The 25,734-nt window shown below is 49.0% G+C and overlaps 10 protein-coding genes across 10 annotated transcripts; 6 read left to right on the top strand and 4 right to left on the bottom strand.

Moving 5' to 3' along the window:
• Window positions 1-41: 41 nt before the first annotated feature.
• On the bottom strand, window positions 42-1,081 carry LAJ45_05291 (uncharacterized protein; the record flags this gene model as incomplete). The annotated part of the gene is made up of 3 exons (XM_046114862.1): window positions 42-603; window positions 671-732; window positions 1,052-1,081. The coding sequence occupies 3 exons, from the start codon at window positions 1,079-1,081 to the stop codon at window positions 42-44; spliced, it is 654 nt and encodes a 217-aa protein (XP_045971899.1).
• A 205-nt stretch (window positions 1,082-1,286) lies between these two features.
• Window positions 1,287-2,042, top strand: LAJ45_05290 (uncharacterized protein; the record flags this gene model as incomplete). Its single annotated transcript, XM_046114861.1, has 1 exon — window positions 1,287-2,042. The coding sequence occupies one exon, from the start codon at window positions 1,287-1,289 to the stop codon at window positions 2,040-2,042; it is 756 nt and encodes a 251-aa protein (XP_045971898.1).
• A 2,163-nt stretch (window positions 2,043-4,205) lies between these two features.
• On the bottom strand, window positions 4,206-6,179 carry LAJ45_05289 (uncharacterized protein; the record flags this gene model as incomplete). The annotated part of the gene is made up of 6 exons (XM_046114860.1): window positions 4,206-4,289; window positions 4,360-4,867; window positions 4,922-5,061; window positions 5,121-5,729; window positions 5,795-5,958; window positions 6,011-6,179. The coding sequence occupies 6 exons, from the start codon at window positions 6,177-6,179 to the stop codon at window positions 4,206-4,208; spliced, it is 1,674 nt and encodes a 557-aa protein (XP_045971897.1).
• Window positions 6,180-7,447: 1,268 nt separating this feature from the next.
• LAJ45_05288 (uncharacterized protein) lies at window positions 7,448-10,150 on the top strand (the record flags this gene model as incomplete). Its single annotated transcript, XM_046114859.1, has 4 exons — window positions 7,448-7,487; window positions 7,542-9,256; window positions 9,311-9,807; window positions 9,880-10,150. 4 exons carry the CDS (start codon window positions 7,448-7,450, stop codon window positions 10,148-10,150), a joined length of 2,523 nt encoding a protein of 840 aa, XP_045971896.1.
• Window positions 10,151-11,824: 1,674 nt separating this feature from the next.
• Window positions 11,825-12,565, top strand: LAJ45_05287 (uncharacterized protein; the record flags this gene model as incomplete). The annotated part of the gene is made up of 1 exon (XM_046114858.1): window positions 11,825-12,565. One exon carries the CDS (start codon window positions 11,825-11,827, stop codon window positions 12,563-12,565), a length of 741 nt encoding a protein of 246 aa, XP_045971895.1.
• Window positions 12,566-13,712: 1,147 nt separating this feature from the next.
• LAJ45_05286 (uncharacterized protein) lies at window positions 13,713-15,046 on the bottom strand (the record flags this gene model as incomplete). The annotated part of the gene is made up of 3 exons (XM_046114857.1): window positions 13,713-14,387; window positions 14,588-14,662; window positions 14,732-15,046. 3 exons carry the CDS (start codon window positions 15,044-15,046, stop codon window positions 13,713-13,715), a joined length of 1,065 nt encoding a protein of 354 aa, XP_045971894.1.
• Window positions 15,047-15,762: 716 nt separating this feature from the next.
• Window positions 15,763-16,083, top strand: LAJ45_05285 (uncharacterized protein; the record flags this gene model as incomplete). Its single annotated transcript, XM_046114856.1, has 1 exon — window positions 15,763-16,083. One exon carries the CDS (start codon window positions 15,763-15,765, stop codon window positions 16,081-16,083), a length of 321 nt encoding a protein of 106 aa, XP_045971893.1.
• Window positions 16,084-16,620: 537 nt separating this feature from the next.
• LAJ45_05284 (uncharacterized protein) lies at window positions 16,621-18,153 on the bottom strand (the record flags this gene model as incomplete). The annotated part of the gene is made up of 4 exons (XM_046114855.1): window positions 16,621-17,227; window positions 17,290-17,550; window positions 17,627-18,031; window positions 18,101-18,153. The coding sequence occupies 4 exons, from the start codon at window positions 18,151-18,153 to the stop codon at window positions 16,621-16,623; spliced, it is 1,326 nt and encodes a 441-aa protein (XP_045971892.1).
• A 3,351-nt stretch (window positions 18,154-21,504) lies between these two features.
• LAJ45_05283 (uncharacterized protein) lies at window positions 21,505-22,810 on the top strand (the record flags this gene model as incomplete). Its single annotated transcript, XM_046114854.1, has 3 exons — window positions 21,505-22,077; window positions 22,134-22,574; window positions 22,631-22,810. The coding sequence occupies 3 exons, from the start codon at window positions 21,505-21,507 to the stop codon at window positions 22,808-22,810; spliced, it is 1,194 nt and encodes a 397-aa protein (XP_045971891.1).
• A 281-nt stretch (window positions 22,811-23,091) lies between these two features.
• LAJ45_05282 (uncharacterized protein) lies at window positions 23,092-25,573 on the top strand (the record flags this gene model as incomplete). The annotated part of the gene is made up of 2 exons (XM_046114853.1): window positions 23,092-23,667; window positions 23,738-25,573. The coding sequence occupies 2 exons, from the start codon at window positions 23,092-23,094 to the stop codon at window positions 25,571-25,573; spliced, it is 2,412 nt and encodes an 803-aa protein (XP_045971890.1).
• Window positions 25,574-25,734: the final 161 nt, after the last annotated feature.

Below are 25,734 nucleotides of genomic sequence, written 5' to 3'. Positions count from 1 at the left end.
ACCCCTCATACTCACCACCACAGCATCCAGCTTCCACCCATCTACTCTGGCACCACATAATCCTCCACCCTAACCCCATTCCCTTCCGCCACATCCAACGCAACCAAGAACTTGGCCACACAACAATACGCCGCCACCGTCCCCACGACCTCCACAACCTCCCTATCCCCAAAGTGCTCCCTCAACCTTCCAAACACCCCCTCCCCCACCCTCACCTCCCTCACACACTCCGTCGCAAACTCCACCACCGCAATCTGGCGCTCACTCAAATCCCCCCTCGTCCCATCCAGCACCGCACGCAGACCCTCACGGGTCACCCCCGCCGCGCGGGCAAGCGGCGCGTGCTGCGTCCACTCAAAGTGCGCCTGGTGCAGCACGGCGACGCGGCAGATTGCGAGCTCGCGGATGTCGGCCGGCAGAGAGGTCTGTGTACGGATTGCGCCGAGGAAGGAGTTCCAGCCGGCGGTGAGCGGTGGGGAGTGTAGGAGGGTGAGGTCGAGTGGGATGAGGCCTTCGGCGCCGCGGCGGGCGAGGGTTTGGGCGATGATTTCGGCTTCGGTGGGGGTGGCGGGCGTGGGCGGGTTGGGGATGTAGGGGAGGCGCCTGGGGGGGGGGGGGGTTGGAGGGTTAAGGTGTTGGTTTTAATAAATATTGTGGTGAGGATACTTACATGGTTATTGTAGGAATTGTAGATTGGTAGCTTGGAGCTGGGTAGTGAGTAGTAGGAACGAGCTATGAGTAATGGAGTAATGGCCTGGCTGAGGTTCCGAGAACACACCTTATATACAGGTGATATATGAGGTTTAAAGAGGCGATTTCGGCGAAGTTCGGTATATATCCTAGGACCTCATATAGATATATTTACAATTACTCATTCCAATATGCGGAGTTGAAACGATCCCGGGCGGTCTTGGCATCTACTAATGTAACTGTTTCTACTAATCTATTATCTAGCGCTATCCCTAATATGAGTACTTGTGTATTTACTAATAAGTATTTGCTGCAGATCGAATGCTTTTTTTTCAAACCCTTTGACTTTGTTATTAATTACACCTAGCTTGCTCTCATCAGCGCCGTGCATGCTGGTAGCCAATACCTTACGATATCCTTGGGTGACTCATGTCATGAGATGATCTGTTAGTGCGCTGCGCTGGCATATGAGTAAATATACTTGAAGCATCTCAAGGTCTCACCACATCGCTCTGTATATAAAATAGGTACTACCGGCCCTACCAGTACACCCACAACACACCCTCCTCCTAAAAACCTCCATAACCAAACACACCATGTCCTCCCCAACCCCAACCTCAACCCCAACCCCCAAAGCAACCCTCCTCGACTTCACCACAACCCCCCTCTCCAAACACTACGGCCACCCCAACCACTACGCCCTCATCATCGACGACCTCCTCACACCCACCGAATGCGCAGCCCTCACCACCCTCGCCGAGTCGCACCCCACCGTCTGGCAGCCCGCCGCCATCAAAAAGGGCGCCGAGCGCCAAGAGGTGGAGACCGACGTGCGCGACTGCTCGCGCATCCTCCTCGACGACGCCTCCACGGCCGAGATGCTCTACCAGCGCATCCACCCCTTCCTCGCGCCCATGTGGGAGCTCGGAGGCGGCGTTGTGGCGGGGACGTTGCGGCGCGGGCGGCGGTGGCGCATGAAGGGCGTGAATGAGCGGCTGCGATTCCTGCGGTACGGCGAGGGCCAGTTCTTTCAGGCGCACTGCGACGCGGCGTATGTGCGTGCGGGGGGGAAGGAGAAGTCGTTCCTGACGGTGCATGTGTATCTGAACAGCGAGGGGGAGGGCGGGGAGTGTAGGGGTGGGGCGACGAGGTTCTGGGGGATGAATATGAAGGAGTTTGTGGATGTGGAGGCGAGGGTGGGGAGGGTGTTGGTGTTTCAGCAGAGGGGGTTGCTGCATGCGGGGGAGGTTGTGGAGGGGGGTGTGAAGAGGACGCTGAGGTCGGATGTTATGTATGAGGCGTTTGATGTTGAGGAGGGTAGTGGGGAGGTGGTGAAGGAGGAGTTGAAGTAAATGTTGTGAACATGGCTTATAATTATTTTGAAGTAGTTTTTGAATAAATATGCGAGTATGGTTAGATTATATCTTGATCCCTAGATCGAAGATCCGCCATTGAAGAAATTTCGGAACTTGTATGCACACCTGCATATTTAAATATGACATTCAAAGTATTTTACTTAGTGTTACGCTTATGCGGTGTGACCAAGATGAATGGAAATGATCGATATTTCATGATTTTCCAACCACCTTGTGACACGGAGGGATTGCGTGCCTACCACATTCAAAGCCAATGTCATAGACAAGAGCAGATGTGTAGAGTATTCTGATAAAAGGTATGTAAATGTCGAATCCCCGCTTTAGAATACGTACCCCAGAAGGTGATTTTTGGCCTATCTATAATAGAAGCGCTGATCAACCTTCGACTCCATAAGTGGAACTGTGTATTTAAGGTTTGTGATAAGGTTTAACTTCAACCCCACCAGCCAGTTGAGCAAGGGAGGCTTATCCAAGGGGCCCAAAAGAGCCACTCCAAGTATCGGGTGTCCACATACCTTAATGCGCGCGCGCTGGTGTTATAGCTGTTTTCATATTGTCTGCCGACTCCGGATCGCATACACATTAAGTGACGGCCCATTTAGGCAATGCTTATTACTAGTAACAGCTAGATCACATACACCCATACCTAAGAGAGTAATTACGGTTTCCTAACTCGGGAATTACCTCACGTGCGTGTAATCCAGTGCGGACAGACAATGCGAAAACTGCTGTAATGGCGGTCGAGGAAAAGATGTTCATAGAGCCCCGCCGCAGGAGATGAGAGTTGGGAACCCTTTTTTTTCTTCTTCTTCTTCTTCTTGTTCAACGTAAATTGGTGCTCTCTCTAAATCCCAAAGTATTGCGGGTTTCCAAAATTAACCGGACGCTCTGTTGCAACCACCCAAACCAAATAGGCCACAATAATTAATTTTCAAATACCTACGATTGAGCCCATATATTAAAACCTGAGGTAATACAAGCATAGAGAATCACAGATATAACAACTCTTGGCTTTTCCAGCTGTGGTTGTGTTGTGTTGCAAGGCGATGTTGAATCGCATTCCCATACAATATTTGGTTGTAACGCAGTGTCTGGTTAATTTTGGAAACCCGCAATACATGTATCCATATGGAGAATGAGGTAAATAGAAACAATTCCTGTGACCCATACACATACGCATCAAACAAGGCACTCTACCACGATTGCAAAACGGCAACCTTGCAGATATTCTGCATCTTTGGTCTGAACTTAAACACCAGGCCGGCAGTGTAGGATATATTTCGACAGAAGTATCGTGGGTGATGATGCTGCTATTAGGAGGTTCGGAGGAATCGAGCTTCTTTGAACACTGTACTAGCTTTTCCTTGGCGTTATGCTGATACCACGTCTTTTCCAAAACTAGCAGACATCCACACACATTCAATGTACAGTTACAACCTCAGCCTTCGCCGTTGTTCCCTTTTCTTCCTTTATTTCCTTTTCCCTAGAGAAATTTCAACACAACAACGCACACGCATTCAATTTTTACTGATCCACACAATGTCAAATTACTGTTTCTCTACAGCCTACGGTATTGGTTAAGTCCACCTTTTTATTATACACCAGGGAATACCGTTGAACTTATAGTCATTGGAAGCTAGTACTGGAGCTGTGCAGCCTCACCAGAACATTCTAAAGCTGGAACACAGCTACTTAGGCTGTATTATCTCACAGTTGGGCGCCTGCACGGATATAAATCTGAAGGAGAGACTATGAATGGCCATATCAATGGGAATAGAAAATCTCACGGTGGGGTAAACGTGCGGGTTCCAGTCCCAGGCGCCATTAAATGAACTCCCCGGCTGCAAAAATAACGAAAGCCCCATGAATGGCTAGATATGGGCCCCTACTGGAAACACTCAAATTCAAAGAAGAGAGAATAAATCCCTGGATAAGAAGCCTGTCACATGTCTTAAAAAGCAATTGCAAAGGTCGAAAGCCACGCCCACATTTTACTCCTACCTCTTACATATTTCTATATGTAGTCAAAATAATTGCTAAATCACAAGACTACAAAGAGGGAAGTGTTAGAGGCGCTATCAATGTCTTTAATTATCTCCCTTCTAGTTTAATCAATGAGCAGACAAGGGACGCCGTGCATTACAGCACATATGTTCCGGTTTTACTGCTAATTCCATCAAACAAGATCGTATTATTACCCGGTACATATTGCTGCGTAATGATCTTTTTTCTCTTGTTAGCCAGCTTCTATTTGGGTAGGTGACTTATCCTAGAGCTACGAAAGGCCTCATACCTTGATTATTTCCTGCGCAACGAGACCTCCTGCAAGTGATGCGGTATTATGGAGCTCCGCACCGCCATATCTTACGAGTTCACCGATAATATTTTCGGTCCTCTCAGCGAGCTCTAGGCTACAGCCTACCTCGCTGAGATACGCCTTGGCAAGTCGCTGCATCTCTACGGTGTCTTCATCGAGAGGTCCTTCTGTGTCACCAGGCGCTCTTCCGTTGTTCTGAGTAATAAACTCTTGAAAAGCTCTGAGCGCGACATAATCATTAATGAGAGCTGAGTCGGCGTCCCAACTCTCGAAAGCATCCTTTACGACCTTTTTGTGAAACTCGTCGGTAGAAAGCTCCGCAGAGAAGGGACGGAAAGATATCGCACGAAGGAAGTTAGCGTGACGGCAGAAAATCTCGATTTCTTCAAGTGAAATGGAAGAAGGTTCCCGTCCGATTGAGGAGAGAATGGACTGGACATTCTTCTGAACTAGAGCGGCGTCGTGGCGGGCCTTATTTTTGTAGCTGGGTTCTGTGAGTTTGGTCATTGCTTAAATAGATGGCCAGGCAGAAACGTACACATTTTGCAAAGCAACATAGCCGCTGCTTTCAGCTTTCATATCTGGTATACCACCGGATAATGGTAAAAGTCCATTCCCCTGTTCCGGGCTCTCAAGAAATTGCTTGACTGCCTTGGCAATGATCCAGAAATTGGTTGACTTGATACCCAAAATATTAGCATTTAATGGTTCCTGTCTCGATTCTAGATATAGCAGACCTCAGATGTTACGTTGGCGCAAGCCGGGTGATCAAGAACCGTCTTGGCATATTCTGAAACTTCTGCTTTTCGGACATGCTTAAGCACGGCCGCAACGGCTTCCTCATAATTCTCTTCACTTCCACCGGGGACATGAGTTCTCATTTTGTCCTGAACAAAGGATCTGAAAGCCGTCATCTCTTTGTAGCTTGAAGGGTGGGTTCCATCCCCTTCAGGCCTCCTCTTCCAGTCGTCAAGGTACTTCAACAACAGAACCAGGTATGGGACGTGGCCGTGTTCATGGTCACTCATCCCCTCATCGCCATCCATCTCCTGCTGCACCTCAAGATTTTTGGTCTTTTCAGCTGCCAGAGCGGAAAGTTCGGGCCAAGGATTCAAAAGTCGAAGGTCTACTAACGATTCTGGATGAGCTTCGACAATCGTGTGTAACGGGGCCGAAATCCGTAGCGTAAAGAGGAGTCCCACGCAATTAACTAGAAATACCGGGATTTCAATCGGGATCTGAAGAAGTAATGGCGTGGGGACTGGGGAGATGATGACTATATGTGTGAAAGGTGTTGAACGAGGATTTAAAAGCTCCGGTTTAGCGGACAAGATATTGGAGAGGCTCTAGAACTCAACAATGAGAACCCTGAAACCCAAATGGTAGGAACTAAGCGAAAGTCGTTGCTCACATCAACAAGATAGTTTCCTTTAACATCAGGGTTCAGCTCTCCTAATAGCGCTGCTGTCCTCTCAGCTCTGGGTTTCCCTAGTGATTCTTCGTCAAGGAAGAAGTTGGCGCCTAGGTCCGCCTCTTCCACCAGTTTGTCGTCGATTACGGTGAATTGGCCGACACCTATCAACCAAGGTCAGAAAAAGCTTGTGTAGTTTGAACATAGGTATAGTACCAGGTAAGATCAGGTTCTTGAGGATCTCGCAGCCCGCGGCGGAAGCATTGAACAGTGCGATATGAGCACTCTCTAACTTATTCTGACCGTTTGCTCCCCAGAGACGAAGCTGTCTGTCGTATTTCTTCTCCTTGGAGCTTGGAGCTCCACTGGGTGTCGAGGCGGCCATTTTATAATGTGCGGTTAAGAGATAAACGGGAGCGGTGGATTATTTAGCTGAGGTTTGTTAGAGAGTGAAGCTTCCACATTAAATGTAGGAGCTGTAGTGGGGTTTAATTGTATTTGCCAAGCTATTCCACGTGACCGGAATTGAACAGCCTAGAATTATGTAAGCAAAAATGCTTGGCTCGTCAGGGGAAATGATACTTTAGCTGGTCCCCAGGGACTCTCAAATCCCACGTATAATGTCGCCAGCACATTTGTTCTCTTGGTATAGGAGATTGGTACTTTAGGACAGGTGTATATGAGCAATCCACTTCTATATCTATATCATGAAAATCTCAGTTCGAGCTATATCGAAACCTATTAAAGTCCATTTAAGTCTAGAGGTCATAGATAAAGTTGCTGGGAGATACCTAATTCTTTGTCCTGCATAAAGTCCTTGTACGTATGTACATGCCTGGTACTAGAATCTGCAGCTTCTGTCATACATATATTATTAAGAGATATTATATCTCACATGCCTGGTTGCTGTAAGTTATTGGGTCTGGAGTAAAGAAATCTGGCAAATACTACTATATGTAAATACAAGTACATGTAGTACTGAGAGAAACCGACAACCCCTGGCCTGATTAAGGAGGACATTCTTCTTCTTCGACCAGGAGGAAATCCCTTGGATTGGACCCGCTGTAAATAAGTACATACATGTAATAACTACATGTAATGGTAGGTAAGATCACGCATACAGGCTCTTCCTATTTGTTTTCGTTTTAGCCCTGGTTCGAACTAGCGGGAAACAGAGGCAGTTGCTTCGTATTTTGCCTGTTTTCACAATATATTTGACCCAGGACTCTCAGATCTAGACCTACTCACAACCAAGTCTGTCCACAACCCACATAATCAATATTGTCGATTTTAGCAGTAATTTAACACTGCTTCATACATTCTGATTCGGTGCTTCACTACCACTGGAATCTCACTTATTACTTTCTAGAGCGTATTTTTGAACTATCCATGGGGTATAACTCGGTTAGAAGGCAGTAACTACTATCAACTATACATGTAGTTCAACTATACATATAGTTCAACATTATTTTGAAAGGTTGTGACGAGATATATCATCGTTCCTAAAACAGCTACATACATAGACCTAACCCTTCTTTCTATATTAGTCAGCCCCCTCAGCCCCTCCAACGCCAATAGGGTAACCAGGATAAAAAAAATTAAAACCTTCACCGTTACAGCTGCCCTTCAATCAAATTCACATACAACACCGGGATGTCTTCCAATTCCGACGAAGAGTTTAGACTACCAGATGGTACACATTTAAGCTTCTCCGACCTGTACAGTATACTAAACGGCGCGGAAACAGAGCTTGTCGAGCTATGGCATACGCTTCGCCTGCCTTTACTCATCTCCGTCGTCGCGGGACTTGCCGTGTACAAGATTCACACCTCAATAAAGAAGCTACAAAGAGAAGAGACGGCCTCTTTGCAAACTCTCAAGCCCGCTGAAAAATGGTGTGGAACACCGATACCGTCTTCAGATGGAAAGCTGGTTGATAGTAAAGTGGTCGTTGGCGAAGAGGTGGCGGAATTGGACGGAAAAGATGAATCACAGAATACAGCTGGTCGCCTGGCTAAAACTGGTCCTAAACGAGTTACAGGAAACAAGAAGAAGATGTCGCCCACCCGCCGTGGAAAGAACTCTCGAAAACCGGAGGTCGTGAAAGAGAAGGAGGAGGGTGATTTTGACATTCAGGTACTAATATTCTACTCAAGTCTTACTGGCTCGACCCGGGCATATGCCGAGAAGCTTCAAAATACTCTTTTCTCGACCAATGGCGAAGGTGTTTACTCCTCACTCGCTATCCCAACACCTTCGAACTCTCTTGGATCAGTGCCTCTCCAAAGATCATTTTTGCCAGCGGAGTTACTAGATCTCGAGGAGATCGAGCTCGACGATTATTTTATCTCACTTCCTAAGAGTGACAGTGAGAAAAAGATTAAATATGTGTATCTTCTCGTAGTTCCCAGTTACGAAACGGATTCACCCGTAGCTCCGTTCTTGGAACATCTACAAGAGACGCATCACGATTTCCGGATAGACACTGCGCCATTGCGCTCATTGGCTGGATTCTCAGTTTTCGGGTTTGGGGATTCTTCTGAATGGCCAGCAGAAGAGGGAAAGTTCTGCAAGGACGCAGTAGAGGTGGATAAATGGATGGGCAAGCTCACTGGAGGGAGAAAAGGGAGTAGACGAATGTTTCCAGTTGGGATGGGTGATGTAAACCCAGCCAGCGCCAAAGGAAAGGAATCCGGGAATGCCGAGGAGAGTTTGAACACCTGGAGGATTCACCTGGAAGACACAATGCGGGAATATGCTGCCACAGGGGAGCTCGGTGATGTTACGGATTGGCGCACTGCTGTCGAATCTGGAGACGAGGATTCAGAAGCGGAGCAGGAACCAGATTCACCAAACAGCGGTGATGAAATGGTCGATTTGGAAGACCTTGGTGGGGTTGTTAAAAAGAACCCAGACGTCGCTAAGAAGGGTGATGTTGTAAAGAGTTTCCGTCCAGGGCCATTGCCGGTTGACTTTACAACACCAGCTGGAAAGATCGCTCTTGAAAAAGGAGAAGGACAGAACCCAGAGAGAAAGGAAATGGTTCCAAAAGGCGGAGTGACATATGAAGCACTGACAAAACAAGGATATACCATTGTCGGCTCCCACTCTGGTGTAAAGATTTGTCGATGGACAAAGTCCGCCCTGCGTGGTAGAGGTAGTTGTTATAAGTTTTCCTTTTATGGGATTAAATCTCATTTGTGCATGGAAACCACGCCCTCGCTCTCTTGCTCGAATAAGTGTGTCTTCTGCTGGAGACATGGCACAAATCCTGTAGGAACTACATGGAGGTGGAAAGTTGATCCTGCGGATGAGGTCTTCAAGGGCGTCGTAGAAGGCCACTATCGCAAAATAAAAATGATGAAGGGTGTTCCTGGAGTCAGGGCAGATAGATTCAGTGAGGCATTCCAGATACGGCATTGCGCGCTGAGTCTTGTCGGAGAGCCTGTGTTTTACCCATACGTAGGTGAAACGGTATTTCCTCACGCTGGTTAAAACTGACCTTTGTCGATATAGATCAATGAATTCCTTCATTTACTACACTCTAGCAAAATTTCCTCCTTCCTTGTCTGCAATGCCCAGCACCCGGCTCAACTTGCTGCCCTTGGACCTGTCACACAACTCTACGTTTCCATTGACGCCTCCAACCGTGATAGTCTCAAGAAAATTGATCGACCCCTTCACCGTGATTTCTGGGAACGTTTCCAGTCATGTCTTGACATTCTTCGAGAGAAGAGGAACCAGCAACGAACAGTTTTCAGGCTGACGCTTGTTAAGGGATTCAATGTCGATGACGAGGTCATGGGCTATGCGGATCTCGTTGAGAAGGGCCTACCATGTTTCGTCGAAGTAAAGGGCGTGACATACTGTGGAACGTCCACTGCAGGAGAGGCTGGACTCACCATGAAGAACGTGCCCTTCTATGAGGAAGTGGTAGCGTTCGTTGAGGCGTTGAACAAAGAGCTGCAAAGGAGAGGACTGGAGTATGGTATTGCAGCTGAGCATGCTCACAGGTAATATAATCTCCTATCTGTCTTTCCCAGTAGAGCTTTTCCGTGTCAAATTCTAACCTATTTATCCAATAGTTGTTGTATTCTCATTGGCTCTAACCGCTTCTTCATCAATGGAAGATGGCACACTCATATCGACTACAAGCGTTTCTTCGAATTGCTCGAGGAAGGGAAAGAATTTGGTCCGGAAGACTACATCGGTGAAGCCACACCTGAATGGGCGAACTGGGGTAACGGTGGCTTTGATCCAGCGGATGTGAGGGTTCACAGAAAAGGCAAGGCGGCAAAGAAGTTGAGAGACGAAGCTGCGGCGGAGATGGAGACAGAGAGCGGCGGGTGCGGTTAGTGCCTTAAGCACAGTAAAAGTGGGGAACTTTCTATAAACTGCCTCAGGTGTCAGAACATAGGAAACACCCGTTTGTTACTTGATAACCGGGTTATGCCTGCGACCTTGTAAATATAGGCTCTTTGACCGGGGTATATTCCGTATTTGATTACTGTTCTGTTCAATCCCTGCATAATTTCACCGTTTAGCCCGATCGGGTTATTTATTTCCTGGGGAACTTTAAAACCTGGTTTGTCCGAATCCCGATGTCAACTGTCAAGCTAGGGTTGTTCTAAGCTCGTGGGGCACTAAGTATCACTCGTGCTTGTCGAACCTTGCATAAGTCAATGGTGGCCCAGCGAGACCGGACTTTACCACTCTCAAACTCCATCTAGAGTAGGTTTTCTGATATCTCATGGTTTGTAGCGCAGGGCGGCGGGGCCGTGTCCCTGAGTGGTTTTTCAGGCCATACTAGACTGTTTACTAAAGGTGACCAACGGCGCCCTGGCTTTCGTAGGCTTAAGGTTGGTCCTAAATGGATAGCGGACATACGATAAATATTCAGTGTGTTACCTAAACTGCGCATGCAGATTACTTCCCCAATGGATATTCTGCCACACAGAGCCACGGGTGCTGAAAACATACGAAGAGATCGTTTGTTGATCCTGTGATCCTGCAGCCTTTAGGCCCTGTTGATGACAGATCTCCAATGAAAAATACGTCATGTTAGGTGCACCGTATGGGTTTTGGGCGATCTTCAGGGGCGACAGCTGGTTCTGTATGATGTCAGGTGTGGACTTGCGGCAAAAAAGAGGCGTTTATCAACAGGCAGGACGGCGGGATGGGTATATAAATACGTCCTGTTTCACGGGCACAGGCGTGTATGAGGCCAAGTATTGGAGCCAGCTGTTTGCAGGGGGAAGAGTGTACCTGCATGTCTAGCCCATACTACATGTAGGTACGGCCACGCACTGTTCCTTGCAGCAGTGATATCTTTGAAATTGGTCTGCCGTCATCCGCTGTTTGTGCGTGTCCCCTCTGATAGATAAACGGTTCCCCACACAGCCTTGAGATAAAAAAAATTCAGCTTGAGCAAGTTAAAGTCAATGATGGAGAACTCCACTTTTACTTCTTTAAAATCCTCTCCCAAGACAAAAGGCCTTTTTGCTAGCTAGGCGTAGAAGTAGAGGACTGATGTCTTTGTGACGAGATTATTACTCAACTATGGGGCGGATGTGGGGTGATAAGTCTAAATTTAAAACAATACGTATGTCCTCTGACATCGGCGCAGCTGCTAGTGTATACGCGGCTGCTATCTACTCTGTCTACGTACACATACAATGGCAATCCGGGAAAGTCTAGTGCTAAACAACGTTAAAAAAAATTCAATCTGGCCGATCCCACATGTACTACATTCCCCACGCACCCACCGCACATCCCCCCCGCATGTTAGTACAGATATTTAACCACTTGTCCTGATCTCCTATCTTTAACATCCGTTCATGGTTCCTTTCCCATTCAACTTCACTCCCTTCCTCCCCACCACTACCTTACCTCTTACCATCGAGTAGCTAAGCCCTTTCGCTCTCGAATATTGCTTTGCTATCGAGTAAAGCCGTCTATATTCATCAATCAACGTACGTTCCTTATTCGCCAATCGAGCAAAAAAAGGAAACCACATCAATCCATCAAAAAATGGCCAAACTTTTCACCATATTTACTCCCCTGGTGACCATCATCTTTATCGCTCTCTTCATTTGCCCTTCTACCGCTGGTATCTCTGAGACCCCTCGTGACGTCATCCCAAGGCGCCGTATCAAAAGGTCGAGCATGGCTCTTCGACAGCGAGCTCCCATTTACACCCTCAGACGCCGAGATCCTGTAAACCTTGACAGGGCTCCAGCCTGGGCCACAAAGCTACCCGGAGATTTTAGCAACTCTATTGGTCGGGAAACTGAATTGGGTGCGGAATTTGCTGGTTGCGTCACTTTACCCAATGACGCCTCACCTTCGTTCAATGGAACCTTACATTCGTTTAATGGCACCTTACCTTCGTCTAATGGCACTCCACCTCCGTCCGATAACAATTTACCAACATATTCGGATATCCTTGAAGCCAATAGGCAGCTTGATTACAGGGGGAACCAGACTTGTGTCCCACCACAAGGCCTTGGTAACCAAGACGAGCATCATTGCGGCCCTCTCACAACTTTGGGGACGGCTACGATATATTTCTGCGGCGCCCCTGGCAAGTTTGTCCCTTGCTCCTCGATTGCATCAGCGGTCCTGGCTTTCAACGCCGTCTGTGTGCAGCGTGAAGACGATCATTTCACAGAGAGGGGGTCTATTGCTATTCTTCCTGAAGGATATCCCGAGGATATTTCCCACCTGAGTTTTATTGTTATTGATAGCCCAGGGCTTCTCGATGATGTGTAATAAGAGGGTATGGGGAGAGAGATATGGGGATGTTTCATTTGTTTTAATGGCTTTGAAATGTTTGGGGAGTTAATGGCTGTTTCGGTATCTTGAAGTTTGCATACATCAAGTATATATTTTTTCGCTTTTTTTTTCTATTGCTAACTCCTAGCTTGTACCTTTTTATAGCTTCCCCTAGTGCATATTTCAGGCACAGTTTTCACTCATGGCTTATCACTCGTCCCGTGTGATGTTTAGTCCGCGGAGTAGTGTGCGCCAATTATTCCCCCGCATGTAGTATGGTCGTTTACTAGCCATTTCCAAAAAGATATATGATTCCTGCGGTAGCTTCCTAGCTGTTGCAACTCGCTTTGAGGTGTACCTGCTTCGACTTGGCAGAAACCGGAACGAAGCGGTACCTAGTCGATCTAGGGTCTTTTACTTAGGCCTTTTCCTTGCGTATAACTACCGCGAAATTTAGAACTACCGCGAGATTTAGAAATGGCTGACCCCGGGTTCTTCTGTCCCCCTTCCCCCCGGATTATCCTGCCTGCCCCAGATTATCCTGTTCCCCCGGATTATCCTGTCCATAATATGCTGCGTTGCCCCCCCAACATTAGTCACCCGAGTATAAATCGTGACTTGCCTAACTTTCATAAAAAAAAAAAAAAAAACGTACTACAAGAGGATCTTACCCCAGAATTCATATATCTTTCCCTCCTACTAAGCTGCCCCCCCAACCATATCTTCATCGCCACGAGGTCGGCACATGGCATTCAAAATACTACGAATAGAAAAAGCAAAACAAGCAAACACAGCGCGCGAGAGAAAACATCTATTACCCGCATAACTATATCACCGCCCCCTCCCCCTAAGCTACCCTCTTCCTCTCGGAAAAAGTGATGATTACAGCAGCCATGCATTCAATAACAAGGATGGCGTGTATCAGCTAGCTAGCTAGGTTTTATATCCCGTGTAGAAGTACGAAGAAAGAAAGAAAAAAAAAAGGAGGATGTTATAATACACAGAAAAGCCACATTCATAAACGGTCAAAGAGTTTAAGAGATCAAAGAAAGAAAGAAAGAAAAAAGGAAATTGAAAGCCACTACACTGAACTGAAAATCACCCACACCACCACCAGCGCAGCACATTATTCCACCTAACTACACTACCACCCCCTCCTCCCCCCCCTCCCCCTCGGGCCCGGCCCATACCCCCTATTCCCCCCCTGCTGCTGCTGCTGCTGCTGCTGTTGCTGCTGTTGCTGCTGCTGCTGCATCATCCCCTGATCATACCCGCCATACCCGCCCATCCCCGCCCCAGGCCCCTGCGGCGGGCGATTATACACCGAGTAATCCATCCCCGCCTGCTCCTCCCCGCCGCCGCCTCCAGGGCCATACATGCCCACCTGCGCCCTCCCATACGCCGCCGCGCTCTGATCGAACCCGCCAGGCCCACCATACGGCGCGTCACCCATGCCCATGTCGCCGCCAGGCCCAACCCCCACACCAACACCAATGCCGGCACCGACGCCGACACCCACGCCCCCAGGCCCAGCCGCCTGTTGCTGCCCAGGGCCGCCGGGAAAGCTCATGATCGCGCCCATATCCGGCATCTCCATCGCCGGCAGGCCAATTCCCATCCCGGAGAGGAGCATCATCTGCTCCATCAGCTTATGGGGGTCATACTCGTCGCGCAGCGACTCCTGCTTCTGGCAGTATGCGGTCCACGTGAACTCGTCGAAGCCGTAGTTGAAGTAGTCTGTTACGTCGGCGCCGGGCTTGCGCCAGGGCTTGTCGGCGGGGAGGAGGGTGTCCGAGTCGAGGGGGATAGTCTTGATGGGCTGGCCGTTGTAGGCGGGGTTTGCGGCGAGGTCGAGTTTTGAGGTTGAGGTTGGGGGTGGGGGGGCGGCGGTGGTGGTGGTGTGCGGGGGTTGTGGGGTGGTGGTGCGGGCGGCGGTGGTGGTGGTGGCGGAGGGCCCGGTGGGGGGGTGGCGTGGGAGGAGGGGCCCGTGGGGGTGGGGCGCGTGGGTGCCATGCGGACTTGGTTGTAGCGCGAGGGCTGCGGGGGGGGTTCGGGGCGGGTGCCGTCTTTGCGCTCAATCACGAATTCGATCTCCTACGCACGCAATTGTCAGCAGCCATACAGAGCGAGCGATCCCCGATGAGCAGCGGGAGAGAAACATACATCATCACTATCCTCCACCTCCACCTCCTCCTCCTCCTCCTCCTCCTCGCCCTCCTCCAGGCTCTCATCCGCGCCCGCGGTCGTCATCGGCGTGTCTCCACCATTACCCCCCGGCGTCAGGGACGCGGTGAGGCCCGGGAGCCCTGGCAGCGCCATCGGGGTGTCCGCGGCGGGGGCCGCCGACACCGCCGGCGTGCTCTGCGACTGCGTGGGGGGCGTAGGCTGCGCGGGGGTGGATGTGGTTGTGGTGGCGGCGGTGGTGGTGGTGGTGGTGGTGGTGTCGCCGTAGAACTCGTCTTCGTCGAGTTGGTCCATTGCTGCTTCTTGCTGGTGTCTGGGCTATAATGTGAAGAGAGATCTGTGGTGTATTGTGATTTGGGAGGGGTAGATAGAGAAGAGTGTAATTGTAGATGTAGATGCAGATGGTGCAGAGGATGCGGAGGAGATGTCGTTGGGTTGAGCTGTCTGTTGGTTTGTCGTCACAACAAAGATGCTCGGCGCAGATGGCGCTGGCTTGGCGTGTTGAGCCGCACTCTGGACGGTGGCACAAACACAAACAGCTGTGCCTGTGTCCGGGGAATGCGGGGAGGGCAGAGCATTATATTAACACTGGGCCATTCTACAAAGAGTAGAGCACTCTGGTCTCAGGGTCCAGTCACCAACCGGAGATACATACATGTACTCTATGTACTACAGCTAGAGCAGAGTAGAACATGTATCCCCCATATGATGCACCAGCGAGTGATGTACGTACACGGCCAGCAGACCAGTAACAATGTTTACCAAATACACTCCCCCATAGAAACAAATACACGCCATACCCGCTAGCTTCCACAATCCATCCATCCCACCGCGCAACAGCAACAGACAGGGTCCGCCCCCCCAATCCCAAACCCCCCCTACCACTCCCCACTAGCAGCATCTCCCACACCCACCCACCAACACCCACCAACACCCACCAACACCCACCAACCAACACCCACCAACCACCCATCCCATCCAAACCACCGCCCAACCCACAGCACACCACAATGCCCACCCACACCCACACCCACACCCACACCCACACCCACACCCACACCACCCCCCGCTCCCGCCTCAAAAAGCCGACCACCCCCGCACACACCCACATCTACCCGCGCGCGCAACAATCCGCCGCCACCGAGCTGCGCCTGCGGGGGCTGCACCCGCGCGACATCTGGCAGCAGACGGGCGTCCCGCCGGCGGCCCAGAAGGCCATTGTGCTGCACTACCTCGTCAAGAAGCGGGAGCGCGCGGAGAGGGGGTATAGGCGCTTGCGGGTGCTGTTTATGAAGATGGTACGAGGGGGTGCACTAGGGGGGAGGCGGTAGTATGGGTGTATGAAGACAGAGGGTGGACTGGTTAGTGGTAATCGATAGTCGAGCTACATAGTGGTGGTAGGAGTGGTTGATTTGATACCAATGAATGCGGGAGACTACGTGTGGTAATTGGCGTAGAGAGTGCTTGTAGACAGCAGCCGTTATATTTAATAAGACGCCTTACTGGTCTCAATCACGCATAATCAATAGTCCATGCAGCAAGCCACACACCCTGTTCTGAGCGAATGATAGGGCGCGAAACGCCATACGAGTGATACTACATGTCTCCGCACACAGAACCAGCTTCATTGATCAAACTTCATGTCAAAACGCATCATCGGATATTCATACACCGCCAGTCCCACGCACAGATCTTAGTCAATAGTGCCACGAGAAGAAAAAGAGAAAACCACAAAATCATTGATTATCTCGCCGTCACCCGTGCCAGCGCATCTTTATAGGGTAGTGAAAGAAAAAAGAACAAGAAAAAAAGATATAGAGGGAAACAGAAGAATAAGAAAGAAAACACGTATACGATTATTTTGATATCTACCTCCTCCCAGCCTTCAACTCCCTCAACCCATCCTTCACATCCACAATCCTGGCACTCACATCCTTCAACGCGTCGTTGAACTCCCTGAGCGTCCTGTTCAGCCTTCGGGCATCCTGTCTTCCCCCGACGCCTCCGGTCACGGCGGTCAGATCCTCCCCATTGATGCCCGCACCATTAGCGCCGATGGCTGCTTGTTGCTCTACACTTCGCAGGCTCGCCTCGACCTCCCCAACACTCTCCAAAAAGATGTGGAACTTCTTTTCCATGGCTCCAGCATGATTGTTGAAGTACGCGATCATGGGGCCGTTACTGGTGACCTCGTTCTCCTGCTCAGAGCGCTGGAAGTACTGAGTTCGCTGCTGTGGCGGGAGGCGGAAGAGGTCAAGGCAACGGATCGAGAGTGTTGCGGCCTCGTTGTCCGCAACATGGTGTTGTTGAGCAGCCTGAAGGGCAGATTGGTCGGCGGAGAGGAAAGACTTGGTAGTGGCGAGCTTATGTGCGAGGACTTTGGTATCGGAGGGGATAGTGTCGACGGTTGCGCGATGACTTGGGAAGAGAGCGCTGAGCGCTTGAGCCGCGCGTATCTGGTCTTGGATGTGTTTCCTAAGTGCGATAGCAACCCAGTCAATATGATATAGAATCTCAGAGGAATGGCAGTGGCTTACTCTAGCTGTTCAAGCTCCTGCTGGACACTCTCATGGCAATCGCCAAATCGTGTTGTGGGTGTGAGTCTGGTGATATCAACTGTTGCCGCTGGGACCGTGTTTTGCTGCTGCTGTCCTGGCTGCCCCTGTTGTTGTTGCTGCTGCTGCTGAGGTGCGGTAGGCACTCCTCCAAACAAGTTCGGCTTCGGCGCCGTACTCGATCCCAGCCCGAAAACACTTCCCGTGTTAAGAGTATTTCCGCCAGTAGCCGGAGCAGGTGAGCTACATCAAGCACCGCCAAGTCAGCTCAAACCTTCCCAACAACTTCACCAAATCCAGCCAGCAAGGAAATACCCACAAAAGCGACCCAGCCGGTTTTTGCGCCGGTGTCCCAAATAACCCACCGCCCGTGGTTGCTGCCGGAGCAGCACCACCAAACAGCCCTCCACCTGCAGCCGGAGCGCTAGTAGTAGCAGGCGCGGTGCCTCCAAATAATCCGCCGCTCGCAGGCGCAGAAGTAGTTGCCCCCCCACCAAATAGGCCGCCACCTGTAGCTGGCGCTGTTGCTGGCGCGGGAGAGAAGAGACCGCCTGCAGATGAGGCCGGGGCCTGTTGTGCTGCTCCAAAGAATCCGCCGCTGGCGGGGGCGGATGAGGTGGCAGGTGGGTTTGAGGTTGACGCGCCGCCGAAAAGTCCGCCTCCTGGAGTGGAGGTGGAGGTGAATAGTGAGGGGGTTTGCTGTGGTTGTGAGTTGGCGGTCCCACTGTGGATGGATACGGTGTTAGCATCAATCAATCTCTCGTGAGCGAGGGGCAGAGGGGGTGGTGGTTACAAAAGTGATGGTGTGGCCGGGGTGGACGTGTTGATGCGGCCGAAAAGAGACATGATGAAGGCGATGGGTACTTGGAAAGTGAAAATGAGGAATAGAATCCTGGAGAAGAGAGATGGATGCGTGGTGGTGATTTGTATCTCTTGTTTATGTGTGTTCTCTCTCCCGGACTCACTCTATTTTGGTGGGTCGCGAGATGTTCGTTGGTGTTGAGGCTCAACAGCAGACAGCTACGGGCTTGGCATGCAACAACAACAAAGACCTTGTCACATGCAGCCTTATCTACATCAGATAATGTGGAGTCCTGATCAAGCAATTTTTTTTTTTTTTGTTTAATTCATTAATTGCATGCAACCTTACAGTTATGGCAATAACCCCTGAACTACCCGTTCTCTTCCACCTCCTCTCGCGTGTATCTAACATAGGAAATATAAAAACACGAGTAAATCATCTTTTATCCTATTCCTCGTTTCCAGCATCTTTCAACGTTCCCCATCCGTACCCTAGTTCCTGATCAAGCATTATTATGGGTGCATTTCAGAGATAAATCTTAGAAATGTGGTTTGATTGATAGATGTCATCTTATCAAGTTCCACTTTCTGCTAGAAGCCACTATGTATTGTTGAACGGCTCTTCTCAAGGTTAGTTGGACGATCCAATATTGTTCGAGTGAGACAGCTGTTCTTTTTCTTTGTTAACTGCCAAAACTCACTCTTGTGCATGAATGATCACTCGTCACTCTACCTGGACGTCTCCGGCCCCTGAGATGTGGGATCGACGAGTAAGCAGGAGGGTTGATACATTGGTAAGATAGGAGGTCAATTTATAGTCATAGAATAGATGAGGATACAGCTAGAGTGTTAAGGCGCAACATAGTGCCTTTGGTTGCTCTACATAATTCCAGAGTTACAATGGACACATATACCGCTTGCTAGCAAGTAGTTTTTCTGCCGCGTCCAGACCTACTCCGGCCACCGTTATCTTAAAAAGTGATCCCTGTGATTGAGGGGGGTCCAATCTTAACGTCTAACGAACCATGAACTCCCCAGTGGCCTTACAACACCTTCATGCATTCTACATTCCCAAATCTCCATTGATCGCCTAATACACATACCCAAGTGGTATGCCAGAACACGAATCATGCACACATATATATTAGAGAAACCAAGGGTTAGCCTAGTGGATAGCCTATGTGTCTCCCTCTCTCTCTTAAAACTACACGTGGATACGCCATCTACTAACGCCTCTTACATTTGGGCTTTTGAGTCTCTCGAGAATAGGGTACTTTTAGTCCCTTAATCACAACCCGAGTGATATTCCATGATTGAAAATTGCCTATATCCAAGTGTTCTTTAAACACGAATTGGGCTCCAATTCGAGTCTTAAGCCTACAAATCGGGTCTGGGTATAAGGGTTGCCCAGATTCAGAGTCTTTACAGCAGGTTTCAGAATACTAGGCTCAAATTACTTTCACACACATACAGTGTGGTTCTTCGAACCTTAAAAAAATAGCCTACTTAGGAAGCCCGAGCCCGATATTCTCCCGAAAAAGTAATTTCAACTACCCAGATAGCCTATATAGGCTATCTTTCGAGAATTGTACTATGAGTTGAGAATGCTTTCTCAGCCTAGTATTATGAAACCCGCTGTAAAATGCGGCGAAAACTATTATTCACGGAATGCATTGGTTCCGCCCCTACCAACGACAGAACAGCGAATGACAGTTATCGCAGTCCTTCAGGTCGATCCGGGCCGATGACTACTGATTGACCCGTGCAGATACTGGTAGCTGAAAACTTGAGTTAGTTGACCTGTAGTCATAAACTGCGCAGTTTGAGCCCTTGAAAATATATCTTGACGATATCGACTGTGATGTGCCCATTCGATGGTTGCGTGGATCGCGATTCCAAAGATTTGCACTCCATCGAAGAAGCATATGAATTCCGTAGAAATCTTTTTTGTATCGAATAATGACTTGCACCTCCAATAATGGTGCTTCTTTTGGGCAACTAGTCCCCTTGGGCTAAACAAATAGTCTTGTTAGCCAATGGATTATGTTTCTCTACAGAAATAATCCTTGGTTCTTATGCTGGTAGGCGATGAGTTACTGGCGTTGCCAAGGGGAGCATCCTGGTACACATCCCAATAAATGCGCAGAGTATTTTTTGGTCCAATTGTAAGCACTCCATATGCAGATTTTGCCACTCTCTAGTCAATCTTTTGCTTCATGATACATCTACTTGCAATAGCCAGCAGAAATCTAGGCCTAGAGCACCTTTGCAAGTTGGCACTCGATTAATGTGAATGCTTGTATGCAACTGCAGGCATCTGTACTTCAAAAGAAGAGGGGGCGTCTTGCTAGTCACAGCTCATCAAACACCCGTGCTCGTCTTGATGGTGGAGGTTTCTTTAATTTCATGATATGTCTCGCTCAGTGTCGGTTCATGCAGCTTGAGTGGTTGATGATTGGTTTTAACTTTCAACACTGAAAGAGGCTAGCGCGCTAGTTAGTGGGCGCTAACAACCACTGTGGATATTGAGAGCATGCTCCTTCGCATCGGAGACATCAAATCCGTTTCGGATATCGGGAATGGTGGTTGACGCAGCTTTGACTTAATGACAAAAGCCGGCCTCCTTATATCGCAGTTACATACAGGCTACAACTGCTGAGAAATCGAGCACGAATCTAAGTGGAGTGGTTACGTGATTGAGACTTAGTGAGACCCTAGGCGTTAAGCCTGTGCCGTGCACATATAAGCGATAAGGTTGGCCACAGTTAGTCGGGCCAATCACTGGCTATCAGCTTCAGGTTTTCACATGTGTTGAGAAATTCAAGCCTCCGGGTAAAGAAATCGGACCCGGACCACTTCTAGGCCTCCCTGCGTTGCGGGGGGTTGCGGGGAGCACCTTGTGGATTGTTGGGATTAAGGTGAAGCTAGGTAGGACAAGTCAATGCTTCATCTCATCACGAGGTAAGGAAATTCCTCGGCGACAAGTTTTCATCCTCTGCTCTAGACTGAGATTTTACGAGAGGGTTCTTAAAGGATGATACTCTACTCTACCAGCGCAGTGACAACTCTGGGTGGAGGTTTTTCACTTCGTTCCCAGCACTGCCTAATTGTAGAGTGAACTTGAAATAAGGAACAAAAATCAAAATGCAAATCGACCTTACCAGCAAGGATGTACGGAGATGTAGGTACATACTCTAGATGTCCTGCAGGCCAGGTCTTACGAGCACGCGACTAAAACGAATGGCGAAGTCGTCATTCGCCTTTCCCATTGTGCGATAGGTGGGTTTGGTATAAAAAGGGCGTGCCCACCTACATCGTGCCCGACTTTGAGAATTTTCAGGTTCACAGGACTTCAAAACTTGTTCTTATTATCTTTTCCATTCAACTATCTTCACAATGGCACCAGGTGTGGTTGACGCCTCCAACGGCTTTAGTGTGGCCTCTGTTACCAAGTCTGTGAACGAGATTGCCTCTACCAAGCAAGCACCTCGCTTTACGCCTGGATATACCAAAGTCGAAGATGTGGAGGATTATGAGTATGAAGACCTCAAGCCCTCGTTCCCAGACGTCGCATGGCCTCCGCTAGAAGAGGTTCCATACAGCGACAAGGGACTTCTCGGCGACCCAGAATATAAAGACCTTCTTGCTGCGGCCACTGATTGTTTTGACTACACCCCGAAAATTGGGACGGAAATCCACGGCGTGCAGCTTAAGGACTTGAACGATGCGCAGAAAAACGATCTTGCTCGTTTGATTGCGTTTAGAGGTGTCGTTTTCTTCCGTGACCAGAAGGACTTCACTATTGAAGACCAATTGGCTCTTGGGAGATACTTTGGTACTTTGCATAAGCATGCAACTACTGCCATGCCTAAGAGGGCTGGGCTCGAGGAGGTCCACGTCGTATATACTGATGCAAAGAGTCTTGATCAGAGAGCGCTTTTTGCGCCATCCTATCTCTGGCATTCTGATGTTCGTAGTAGTTTTCCCCCTAAAAAAGAAAGATGCACTAATACATCTTTTTCCAGGTAACCTATGAGATCCAGCCTCCGTCATACACTTCTCTTAAACTTCTCAATGGACCCCCAAGAGGTGGCGGAGGTGACACCCTCTGGTCATCCCAATATGCTGCCTATGACTGCCTCTCTGCGTCTATGCAGAAGTATCTCGAGGGCCTCACAGCGCTGCACTCGGCCGAGGAACAGGCTGTTGGCTCTCGCGCTGCTGGAAGACCTGTTCGCCGTGAGGCTGTCATCACTGAGCACCCGCTTATCCGTACACACCCTGTTACTGGCTGGAAGAGCTTGTTTGTGAACCCTGGTTTTGTCAAGCAAATTGTTGGCGTTCCGAAGATGGAGAGCGACATGATCTTAGAATACCTTAACAACATCGTTGTTGCTACCCAGGAGTTGCATGCTAGGTTCAGATGGGAGGCTGACAGCGTTGCAATTTGGGACAACCGTTCCTGCGTATGTTGCATCCATTACTGATATTAGTATTTGTGACTTTCCTAACGTTGTGTTAGAACCATTCTGCCTCTTACGGATTTGCTCCCCACATGCGCCATGCGGTCCGTGTCACCCCTCACGGTGAGCGTCCAGTTTTCGACTCTAATGGAAAGTCCCAGGAGGAGGAGTTGAACGCGGCAACAGGCAGGCCGCAGGTCAACAAGAATGGTGCGAGACAGTCAAACTATAATGACTAGGCGCAAGAGATATTGTTGAAATCTCGTTCTTTCTTTCGTTTGTCGTTTTTTTGTGTCATGTTGGGTGCATCAGCGGGAGCGGTCCTTTAAAATTTTAAGCAGCAGTTTTTGTTTATAATAGGAATTAAGGTTTTGTCCAAAAAGGTTCATTTAATACCCTGCATCTAAGGCCTTTTGTACTTTTCGTACAACAATAGGTCATCATACATATATACAGTATATAACGGATAACTTTTAATAGTTGTGTCTAGTTCATCCTCTCTTACTTTGCCTTTTCGACAATGGTAGACCAATCTTTACTGATATACACTCGCCATTATCTCGCTCGAGATTATCTTCTGGGCCCGTTGCCCAAAGAACTTTGTCGTCTTAATCCCATCGACCCAATCACCGATATCCGTGAGCCCTTCGCTTTCTCACCTAGCGATGATCTTGACGATGTACCGCCAGACATCGATCAGCGAGAAAAACTTATACTCAACCACGAAACTGCAGTTTACCTCTCTTCTATTATAAGAGCTCCTGACGAAAACCGAAACCCTCTCTTAGAAGATTTCAGATGGTCTGTCAAGCTCCGTATCGAAGAGCCATCAGTACCAGAGCAAGAAAGAAAACGGGTACATAGAGTCAGTGAGGATGTCTTGGGGTTTAAGCACTACCCAGTAGGCAGCGGCGGAGACTCGGGAATTGAATGGGAAAGGGAGGTGAGATACCAGGTGCTGGATTATGTGCGAGGCATTGAGGCGGAAAAAATGGTCCTCGGATCTGAGGTTCTGGAGTTTCTACAGAGTATTCATAGGCCTGAGAAACCACCTTCTACTACGGACATGATACAACAGGAATTGTTGTACTGCAAGGTCCGCCTTATCTTCTATTTAATTTAGTTTAATCTAGTAGTGATACTAATTTCATATATCTAGCTTACAGCCAACAAATTCACGTCTCATGACCCCGCCACTTCTTCCTATATTACCTATCATCACCCCTTCACCTATAAAGCTCTCCTCGACTCTAGACCTCAAACCAATTGACGGCGGTGAAACCGCACTCCTAATCGCCGACCTTACCGCACCATTTATAGCTGCGGACTCACTCCTCGACCAACCATGTTCGGAGTCCCCTTCTAACTTCCTCCTGACAACACCACCGATGGAGTCTCCAGTTAGGAAGCTCCCACGCACAGAAACGCTACTCGTAGAAGCTCTCATTACACCCCCCGCATCCACGGTTAAGAAAGTCCGCTTTGCAGATCTGCCGCTGCCACCACGAATAAGCACACCCCCGGGGGAGGCGTTAGAGGATTCCCTGGATATGGAGATACTATCACGCGTGAGCCAAGAACTTGCTCAGGAACAGCTACAGGAAGCCGATTCCACGCTTAGGATGAATGTTCCGTTTGTTGGCCTCTCGTTACCAGTGCTGCCTTGGGATAAGGCAGGGGATGGACTAGAAAGATTAAGGGATCTTAAAACATGGGCAGGTATTGCATCAAGGAAATGGGGTGGAGCGGCGGGCGTGGGGGTAGACCTCTCATGGCGGCCCTTTGCAAGGAGTGCTGTCAAGGTTCCAACTGAGGATTTGGGGAATGGGGAGGTTGTAGATGAGGTTAGAATAATACCGGGTGATATAGAGGCTATAGAGAGTGGACTCGTAGAGGGCTTGAGGACTATAGGGCTTGCAAAGCATGGAGACAAGGAATATGAATTGGAGGCGGGGGTTTTCGCGGTGAAAACAGATATGGAGACTTTGCTGAGGAACAAGAAGCGGAAGGCGCCCAAGGTTCAGAAACTGACACAGTCTGTAGCAACTGGTAAAAATGGAGTTGGGACTATAAGGAAACTGGATGGGGAGGCGCCGCTATTTGCTAATCCTTTAGATACGTTCATGGCACTACGCTCACGAGTTTCAAAGAAGCCCAGATTATCCTCTGAAGAAGTACCGCGAACGATCGCGATACAAGGAGCTCAGGAGCAAGAAAAGATTCCATCAAGAAATATAGCCACGCCTGCTCCAATAACTGAAGCTCCTGCCTTCCCTCGGCCTCAGATTCACCTTCCATCATCTCCTGGTGTTTTCATCGCCTCGACTACTCTTCTTTCTCAAAGACGTCTTTTCCGCCTAATACGTGATCTCTACCCTACTGCAACCGTCATAGAACGGGACTTCACGGTTCCCATCATTGACCATTTTGCTGGCATTCCGTCTTCTCACAAAGACTCGGTAGAAGCGGACTTGATACTTTCCACATTCTGTGGCCTCATATTTACAAGCCTACAGAAGATCCGACAGGCTCCAATGCCGGGACAGGTTCTGAACACAACCAGACAACGTGTGTTAGATGTTTCTCTGCTATATGAGCGGCTCTTTGTGATAGTTCTTGGTACTATATACGGGAGGAGCGACTCAGAAACTATCGCAGGCTTCGTTGGATTTGCGGCTAGTCTACGGGCGGGCGTGAATATACGGGTTTTGAGAGAAGACGATGATGTGGTTGCGAGATGGGTGGTATCAACGATGATCAAGGAGGGTGATGAAGGAAAACTGTTGGAGGATGAAACTCTATGGGAAAGGTTTTTAAGAAAAGCTGGATTTAACGCATTTGCTGCACAGGTTGTATTGAGACATTGCAGAGATGGTGGGTTAAGGGCGTTCTTGTGCATGAGCAGTGATGAGAAACGGATGGCTTTCAGTGGGGTTGTAGGTGAGAGAGTGATGGAGAGGGTGCTAGAGAGGCTGGAGAGTGAGTGGGATACTAACACGTAGGATCGAGACATATGTTATGTAGTTAAGCCCTCTTTCCTTTTCACATATATGTGTGATGGCAAGATCCATTTCACTCAAAAAAGGTATTAGAAATATGATAATTATTGCCTTAAGAGTTACATCTCACTTTCTCTCTATTATATTGAGGTAATCATACTCTT

The sequence above is a fragment of the Morchella importuna genome (genome assembly GCF_003444635.1).
Source record: "Morchella importuna strain M04M26 chromosome Unknown Morimp01GS014, whole genome shotgun sequence".
Lineage (NCBI taxonomy): Eukaryota > Fungi > Ascomycota > Pezizomycetes > Pezizales > Morchellaceae > Morchella > Morchella importuna.
The sequence above is the reverse complement of the archived record's forward strand: the minus strand, read 5'-3'. Positions and strand labels throughout refer to the sequence as shown.